The 9,775-nt window shown below is 54.6% G+C and overlaps 1 protein-coding gene across 1 annotated transcript; it reads left to right on the top strand.

Annotated features, from left to right (window-relative positions):
* Positions 1-486: 486 nt before the first annotated feature.
* On the top strand, positions 487-8,582 carry LOC144591868 (dedicator of cytokinesis protein 11-like; the record flags this gene model as incomplete). Its single annotated transcript, XM_078395878.1, has 5 exons — positions 487-628; positions 1,992-2,061; positions 4,538-4,663; positions 5,522-5,593; positions 8,436-8,582. Coding segments are annotated over 5 exons (557 nt in total), but the record flags the coding sequence as incomplete, so codon positions are not given.
* Between the last annotated feature and the right edge of the window lie 1,193 nt (positions 8,583-9,775).

Below are 9,775 nucleotides of genomic sequence, written 5' to 3'. Positions count from 1 at the left end.
AGGCAGCAACTCTACCGCTGTGTCACCGTGACCGCCCACTTATCTGCCTGCACATAAACATAGTCATTGAGTAAAGCTATTACTCGCGGAAGAAAGCTGTTTTAATGTCTGGCTGTGGCTGCTTTGACAGTCCGGAGTCGCCTTCCAGAGGGAAGTGTTTCAGAGTTTGTGGCCAGGGTGAGAGGGGTCAGAGATGATCTTGCCCGCTCACTTCCTGGCCCTTGCAGTGTACAGTTCGTCAATGGGGGGAAGGTTGCAGCCAACAACCTTCTCAGCTATGAGAACGATCCGTTGCAGCCTCTGCAATAGCTAATGATGACCGCCACAGCCGTCTGTGGCAATATAACCCGCAGATTCACCACCCTCGGACTAAACAGATTCCTCCCCGTCTCTTTAAGGTGCGTGCTCTTATTCTGAGGCCGTGCCCTCTGTGCCGTTGTAAGTTGGAGCAGTGAGCATTAACTCCTCTTGTGCACACGTTGACAGTGAGATGTGACTCTGTTTGCTTCCAGTGTTTGCATGTCATGGAGACGTGTGTGATGGTCAACTTCCTCCCAACCATCTTGAACCAGCTGCTCCAGATTCTCACACACACCAGTCAGAGTGAGGTGGCAGTGAATTCCATCAGGTACCTCAACGGTTTCATTTCCATATCCACCCTCTCTTCCACCTCCCCTTCAGTTCAGTTTATTGTCACGTGTACCGAGGGGCAGTGAAAAGCTTTTGTCACGCGCTAACCAGGACATGGAAGGACTATACAAGATTACAATCGAGCCATTCACAGTGTACAGCCACATGATAAGGGAAGGCAGTGGAGGCCAATTCTCTCAATGCATTCAAGAGAGAGCTGGATAGAGCTCTTAAGGATAGCGGAGTCAGGGGGTATGGGGAGAAGGCAGGGACGGGGTACTGATTGAGAATGATCAGCCATGATCACATTGAATGGCGGTGCTGGCTCGAAGGGCCGAATGGCCTCCTCCTGCACCTATTGTCTATTGTCTAATAACCTTTAGTACAAGATAAAGCCAGCAAAGTCCAATGAAATATAGTCCGAGATTCACCAATGAGGTAGATAGTAGTTTAGGACTGCTTTATAGTTGTGGTAGGAAGGAACTGCAGATGCTGGTTTACACCGAAGATAAACACAAAATGCTGGAGTAACTCAGCGGGACAGGCAGCATCTCTGTCTCGACCTGAAACGTCACCCATTCCTTCTATCCAGAGATGCTGCCTGTCCCTTTGAGTTACTCCAGCATTTTGTGTGTCTAGTTGTGGTTGGATGATTCAGTTGCCTGATAACAGCTGGGATGAAACTGTAGATAGACACAAAATGCTGGAGTAACTCAGTGGGACAGGCAGCATCTCTGGAGAGAAGGAATGGGTGACGTTTCGGGTCGAGACCCTTCTTCAAAATGGTTAGCTGAATCTGGAGACTGGGGAATGGTATGTGTTACATGTAGTCAATTCTATTGTCCAGTGTTGTACGAATGACTACGTCATGCAGTCAGTTCTGTTGTGTGCTGGGATGGGAAGACTGATCAGTGGATTGCTAGTCCAGTACCTTCACCACTGCACCTCCTGTGATGTTGGGAGTCGGGTCGCCAACTGTCCCGTATCAGCCGGGACATCCCGTATTTTGGGCTAAGTTAGTTTGTCCCGTACGGGACCGCCCTGGTCCCGTATTAGTAGGGTTGCCAACTTCCTCACCCCCAAATACGAGACAAAGAGTGACGTCACCGCCCCGCGCCCCACGTGACCTCACCCAGCCAGCGGCCACGTGCTCCCGCTCCACCAATGGCGGCCGCCCGGGCGCGGGGCGGTGACGTCACCTTGTCCTGTATTTGGGAGTGGGGAAGTTGGCAACCCTAGTTGGGAGTTAGATCATGGACGTTGGTGCCTGGACCGGGCGAGGGGCCAGGAAGGTCACGGTGCTGCTGTTTATTGATGCTGATTGTTTCTTGACCTGTGCCCTCTCACTGCCTCTTTCACAGAGTGATGATACACATGGTATCGAAGTGTCATGAAGAGGGTTTGGACCACCTTCTGCGATCTTATATAAAGGTAGTTGACTCTTTAAGAATATCTCTACTTGGGCTGATATTGGACAGGCCCACTTGTTGAAGCTTTGATCGTGGACACTGCACTTGGATTTGCCAGTTTAACACAAAGGTCATCCTCTCTGTTCTTCTTCTTTCGTGTCCATCGTCTACGTTTCAAATGTTGGGCCGGGCTCCTGCACAGTGGACAGCCGTATCCTTTGCCACCGCTAGATCTTCCAGGCCAATGAGCTCGGGACACCTCCAGTTTCCAGCCCCGCCACATGGTCCCGTCTACTCTGGGGCATCCTCTCTGTTGAGCATGTGGTAGCATGATGGTGCATCTAGTGGGGCCACCAGTTCATCGTGCTGGAAACCCCGGGACTTGCATATCTCTGACCCAAGGGGAGGAGAAGGAATGACCAGGGTGTGAGTGGTCCTTGCTTCCATTGGCTGCTTTCCCAGGGGCAGCGTGGAGTGTAGATGGAGTCAGTGGTGGGGGGTCTGGTTAGTCTGAAGGACCGGGCTACATCCATAACTCCCGGCAGTTTTTCCCTCGAGATGAGAACTTTTTTTTCACACAGAGTGGTGAATCTGTGGAATTCTCTGCCACAGAAGGTAGTTGAGGCCATTTCATTGGCTATATTTAAGAGGGAGTTAGATGTGGCCCTTGTGGCTAAAGGGATCAGGGGGTATGGAGAGAAGGCAGGTACAGGTTACTGAGTTGGATGATCAGCCATGATCATATTGAATGGCGGTGCAGGCTCGAAGGGCCGAATGGCCTACTCCTGCACCTATTTTCTATGTTTTTCCGGTCTTGGGCAGAGTTGTTCCCAAACCGTGCCGTGATGCATGCCAGTAGGACAAATAGTATAAGAAAATAACTGCAGATGCTGGTACAAATCAAAGGTATTTATTCACAAAATGCTGGAGTAACTCAGCAGGTCAGGCAGCCTCTCAGGAGAGAAGGAACGGGTGACGTTTCGGGTCGAGACCCTTCTTCGGACTGATGAAGGGTCTTGAACTGAAGCGTCGCCCATTCCTTCTCTCCTGAGATGCTGACTGACCTGCTGAGTTATCCCAGTAGGACACTCTCTCTGTGTTGCACCTGCAGAGATGCAAGATTGGGAATGTTAATTTGTGACGGGCTGAAATTCCTTGAATTGAACTGATTACAGGTCCATGGGCAGGTAATCATCCAGATGGGAACAGCCCCTTGTATCTTGGTCTCAGGTACTGGTACCAGCTGTGCCAGCTGTGCCAGCCACCATGGTGACAGGTGGAGAAGGTTGGCGTGGACAGCCAAGAGGACAGTTGTTGACCACAGACAACAACACGAAGTTGAAGCAGTGATGATCACCGACAACAATGCGATCGGTTAGGGTCAAGAGGCCAGTTTCTGTGCAATCGTAAAGTCATAGAGACGTACAGCACAAGAACAGGCCATTCATCCCAACTTTGCCACGCCGCCCAATATGCCCCATCTACACTACTCCCACCTGCCCATATTTGGCCCATACCCCTCTCTATCCCTGTACCTGTCCACTGAAAATACACTGTTCACCAGAGATGTCCACCAGATGCAGTATAATATAGATAAATGTGAGGCTATCCACTTTGGCGGCAAAAGCAGATTATTATCTCAATGGTGTCAGATTAGGTAAAGGGGAAGTGCAGCGAGACCTGGGTGTCCTTGTACACCAGTCACTGACAGTTAGCGTGCAGGTACAGCAGGCAGTGAAGAAAGCTAACGGAATGTTGGCCCTGGTGAGACCACATCTGGAGTATTGTGTGCAGTTTTGGTCTCCTAATTTGAGGAACGACATCCTTGCTATTGAGGCAGTGCAGCGTAGGTTCACGAGATTGATCCCTGGGATGGCGGGACTGACATATGAGGAAAGATTGGAAAGACTGGGCTTGTATTCACTGGAGTTTAGAAGGATGAGAGGGGATCTTATAGAAACATATAAAATCATAAAAGGACTGGACAAGCTAGATGCAGGAAAAATGTTCCCAATGTTGGGGGGTCCAGAACCAGGGGCCACAGTCAAAGAATAAAGGGGAGGCCATTTAAAACTGAGGTGAGAATTGTGAATTTGTGGAATTCTCTGCCAGAGGGCAGTGGAGGCCAAATCACTGGATGGATTTAAAAGAGAGTTAGATAGAGCTCTAGGGGCTAGTGGAATCAAGGGATATGGGGAGAAGGCAGGCACGGGTTACTGATTGTGGATGATCAGCCATGATCACAATGAATGGCAGTGCTGGCTCGAAGGGCCGAATGGCCTCCTCCTGCACCTGTTTTCTATGTTTCTATGTTATCTGTGGGCTGGGTGTGAGGAGGTTGGTTCTACAATGCCGACTGAAGGTGCTTGTAATCGTCCATGGCCTGAACAAGGGTGGAGAAGGGAAGGTGAGGATGCAGCAGGTTAGCGTGTAGCAGCAGGCAGCAGAGAGAGACGCAGAGGCAACTTGGCCTTCAGCTGACTTGTTCCCTGCCCCAGTATGTTTTCAGAACAGACCAGGCCGTGCCGCTGGGAGACAGGAGCACGCACGAGGAGCTGGCAAAATCCATCAACGCCATCCTCAAGCAGTCAGGCGACATCCTCACCATCAACAAACTGCTGAAGGTCAGTCTCTCTCCACCCCTCAGCCGCCGGCCTCCAGCTTCCCATGCAAGGCCAACTAACATAGAGTGGATGTGGAGAGCATGTTTCCACCAGTGGGAGAGTCTAGGACCAGAGGGCACAGCCTCAGAATTAAAGGACGTTCCTTCAGGAAGGAGATGACGAGGAATTTCTTTAGTCAGAGGGTGGTGAATCTGTGGAATTCTTTGCCACAGACGGCTGTGGAGGCCACAAGTCAGTGGGCATTTTTAAGGCAGAGATAGATAGATTCTTGATCAGTGCGGGTGTCAGGGGTTATGGGGAGAAGGCAGGACAATGGGGTTAGGAGGGAGAGATAGATCAGCGATAACTGAATGGCAAAGACTTGATGGGCCGAATGGATTAATTCTGCTCCTATCACTTATGCACATCAAACGAACGATGAACAAGATTCAAAAATACACAGAGTGCCAGAGTAACTCAGCGGGTCAGGCAGCATCTGTGGAGAACATGGATAGGTGACGTTTCACAGAGTGCTGGAGTAACTCAGTGGGTCAGGCAGCATCTGTGGAGAACATGGATCGGTGACGTTTCGGGTCGGGACCCTTCAGTTTAGTTTAGTTTTGTTTATTATGGTCGAGAGAGGGGGGGGGGGGAGGGGGGAGGGGGGAGGGATAGGAGCAAGGGCAGCCAGGACTTGGGAAGGGGGAGGAGGGAAAGGCAAGTGGAGTGGGGTTGATCAGAGACTGGGGCCATGTGCAGTAATACCCAGCAGGTCAGGCAGCCCTGGAGAAGGCCACAGGAGGACTTTGTTTAATCAGGATGTGTCCTGAGGGGGCGCGCTGCGCTGCGCTGAGTGGCTCTCTGTGTTTCATCTTCCAGCACTCGTGGTTTTTCTTTGACCTGTTGATCAAGTCGATGGTTTTGCATTTGGTCGCGAAGAACGGGATGAAGGTAAGGCAGGGCTCCTCGCCCCGGGGACAATGACGAACAGCTGTGTGTGGCTCAACACACCGTGACCGTGACCGTCTACACACACCGTGACCGTCTACACTCACCGTGACCGGCTCCACTCACCGTGACCGTCTCCACACACCGTGACCGGCTACACGCACCGCACCGTGACCGTCTCCACACACCGTGACCGTCTCCACGCACCGTGACCGTCTCCACACACCGTGACCGTCTCCACACACCGTGACCGGCTACACGCACCGCACCGTGACCGTCTCCACACACCGTGACCAGCTACACACACCGTGACCGGCTACACACACCGTGACCGGCTACACACACTGTGACCGGCTACACGCACCGCACCGTGACCGTCTCCACACACCGTGACCGGCTACACGCACCGCACCGTGACCGTCTCCACACACCGTGACCGTGACCGGCTCCACTCACCGTGACCGGCTCCACACACCGTGACAATCTACACTCACCGTGACCGTCTACACTCACCGTGACCGTCTACACTCACCGTGACCGTCTCCACGCACCGTGACCGGCTCCACGCACCGTGACCGTCTCCACGCACCGTGACCGTCTACACTCACCGTGACCGTCTACACTCACCGTGACCGTCTCCACGCACCGTGACCGTCTACACTCACCGTGACCGTCTCCACGCACCGTGACCGTCTCCACGCACCGTGACCGTCTACACTCACCGTGACCGTCTCCACGCACCGTGACCGTCTACACTCACCGTGACCGGCTACACTCAACGTGACCATGACCGGCTACACTCAAGTCAAGTTTATTTGTCACATACACGTACACGATGTGCAGTGAAATGAAAGTGGCAATGCCTGCGGATTGTGCACAAAAAAGAATTACAGTTACAGCATATAAATAAAGTTAATAAGTTACTATAGTGTAGACAAAGATTTAGTCTCTGGAGTTATAAAACTTGACAGTCGTGATGGCCTGTGGGAAGAAACTCCGTCTCATCCTCTCCGTTTTCACAGCGTGACAGCGGAGGCGTTTGCCTGATCGTAGCATCTGGAACAGTCTGTTACTGGGGCGGCACGGTAGCGCAGCGGTAGATTTGCTGCTTTACAGCGAATGCAGCGCCGGAGACTCAGGTTCGATCCTGACTACGGGTGCTGCACTGTAAGGAGTTTGTACGTTCTCCCCGTGACCTGCGTGGGTTTTCTCCGAGATCTTCGGTTTCCTCCCACACTCCAAAGACGTACGGGTATGTAGGTTAATTGGCTGGGTAAATGTAAAAAATTGTCCCTAGTGGGTGTAGGATAGTGTTAATGTACGGGGATCACTGGGCGGCACGGACTTGGAGGGCCGAAAAGGCCTGTTTCCGGCTGTATATATATGATATGATATGATATGGGGTGGCAGGGGTCCCTCATGATCTTGCTTGCTCTGGATCTGCACCTCCTGATGAATAGGTTCTGCAGGGGGACGAGTGTAGTTCCCATGGTGTGTTCTGCCGAACGCACTACTCTCTGCAGGGCCATCCTGTCCTGGGCAGAGCTGTTCCCAAACCAGACTGTAATGTTGCCGGACAGGATGCTCTCTACAGCCCCAGAGTAGAAGCAATGAAGGATCCTCAGAGACACTCTGAATTTCCTCAGCTGTCTAAGGTGGTAAAGGCGCTGCTTTGCCTTACCCACCAGTGTGGCAATGTGCGTTGCCCATGTCAGATCCTCTGTGATGCGGACTCCCAAGTATTTAAAACTGCTCACCCTATCCACAATAGACCCATTTATCTCCAGTGGCGTGTATGTCTTTGGATGTTGAGCCCTTCTAAAGTCCACAATCAGCTCCTTCGTTTTAGTGACATTCAAGAGGAGGCTATTGTCCTGACACCAGAGTGCCAGATCAGCCACCTCCTCCTGGTAGGCCTTCTCATCGTTGTCGGAGATCCGGCCCACCACCACAGTGTCATCAGCAAACTTGATGATGGAGTTTGAGCTGAACCTGGCCCCACAGTCATGTGTGTACAGGGAGTACAGTAGGGGGCTAAGGACGCAGCCCTGGGGGGATCCTATGTTCAGGGTGAGGGAGCTAGATGTGTGTTCCCCCATCCTGACCACGGGGGCCTGGCGGTGAGAAAGTCCAGGACCCAGGCACACAGAGGGGTGCTAAGCCCCAGTTCCAGCAGCTTCTCAACCAGTCTGCTGGGGACTATTGTGTTGAATGCTGAACTAAAGTCAATGAACAGCGTCCTCACATAGCCCCCCTGGCTGTCCAGATGAGAGAGAGAGCGGTGTGTAGAACCTGGGAGACCGCATCATCCGTGGACCTGTTTGGACGGTATGCGAACTGTAGTGGGTCCATGTTGCGAGGAAGGAGGGCGAGCTGGTGGTGTTACCCGTCTCAAACCGTGCATAAAAAGTGTTCAGGTTCCACTCACCGTGACCGGCTCCACTCACCGTGACCGTGACCGGCTACACTCACCGTGACTGGCTCCACTCACTGTGACCGTGACCGGCTCCACTCACCGTGACCGGCTACACTCACCGTGACCGGCTACACTCACCGTGACCGTGACCGGCTACACTCACCGTGACTGGCTCCACTCACTGTGACCGTGACCGGCTCCACTCACCGTGACCGGCTACACTCACCGTGACCGTGACCGGCTACACTCACCGTGACCGGCTACACTCACCGTGACCGTGACCGGCTACACTCACCGTGACCGTGACCGGCTCCACTCACCGTGACCGGCTCCACTCACCGTGACCGGCTCCACTCACTCATGGGTGAGCTGGGCCGAGTGGCCTGTTTCCACCCGCTGTGACTGAGGCTGCTAACTGTGTGATTCCAGGTCTCCAGGTCACAGAGATTCCCCACCAGCTATCACCATGCCGTCCAATCTCTGCTCCTCGCCATCATCCCCCACGTCAGCCTGAGGTGTGGGGAGATCCCAGACCAGGCGCGGAGCGTCAACATCAGCTGGGCACACTTCATGAAGGTAGGTACCCGGGCGTCTGCCCACTGTTGGGGATGTCCCACCTTGCCCGTCTTGCTTTGAGAATAGTTCATGTGATAGGGGCAGAATCAGGCCGTTCGGCCCATTGAGTCCACTCCACCATCCAATCATGGCTGGTCTATCTCTCCCTCTCAGCCCCAGTCCCCTGCCTTCTCCCCGTCACCTCTGACACACAGAAAGGCAGCATTGCCCCCTCTGCACGTGACAGCTGAATGCTGGAGACTTCATGATGTTGCTGGGTCAGAGTGCTGGCGCCCCTCCCTGTCCACCCCTCCCCCCCCTTCCTATCCACCCCCCTCCCTGTCCACCCCCTCTCCCTGTCCACCCCCCCTCCCTGTCCACCCGCCCACCATCCCTGTCCACCCCTCCACCATCCCTGTCCACCCCACCCCTCCACCGTCCACCCCCCTCCCTGTCCACCCCCTCTCCCTGTCCACCCCCCCTCCCTGTCCACCCCCGTCCACCCCTCCACCATCCCTGTCCACCCCACCCCCCCTCCCTGTCCACCCCACCCTGTCCACCCCCATCCCTGTCCACCCCACCCCCCTCCCTGTCCACCCCCCTCCCTGTCCACCCCCCCTCCCTGTCCACCCCCCCTCCCTGTCCACCCCCCCTCCCTGTCCACCCCCCCTCCCGGTCCACCCCCCCTATCCACCCCCCCCGTCCACCCCCCACCGTCCACCCCCCCCTGTCCACCCCCCCTCCCTGTCCACCACCCCCCCTCCCTGTCCACCACCCCCCCTCCCTGTCCACCCCCCCCCTCCCTGTCCACCCCCCCTCCCTGTCCCCCCCTCCCTGTCCACCCCCCCTCCCTGTCCACCCCCCCTCCCTGTCCCCCCCTCCCTGTCCACCCCCCCTCCCTGTCCACCCCCCCTCCCTGTCCACCCCTCCCCCTCCCTGTCGAAAGGAGCACAAACTGCTGGAGTAACTCAGTGGGTCGGGCAGCATCTGTGGAGAACATGGATAGGTGACGTTTCGGGTCGAGACCCTTCTTCAGACTGAAGAGACGCTGCCTGTCCCGCTGAGTTACTCCAGCACTTTGTGTCTATCATTAAACTACAATTAAACTACAAACCTGTACGCCTTGCGTGCTGGGAGAGGGGAGGAGAGGGGGGTGACTGACCGGGGTGGGGCTGGTGTGTGATGATACCGCTGGCCTTGCCGAGGCAGCGCGA

The sequence above is a fragment of the Rhinoraja longicauda genome, unplaced genomic scaffold (genome assembly GCF_053455715.1).
Source record: "Rhinoraja longicauda isolate Sanriku21f unplaced genomic scaffold, sRhiLon1.1 Scf002585, whole genome shotgun sequence".
In the NCBI taxonomy this organism is placed as follows: Eukaryota; Metazoa; Chordata; class Chondrichthyes; order Rajiformes; family Arhynchobatidae; genus Rhinoraja; species Rhinoraja longicauda.
This window is presented reverse-complemented; position numbering and strand designations above follow the sequence as displayed.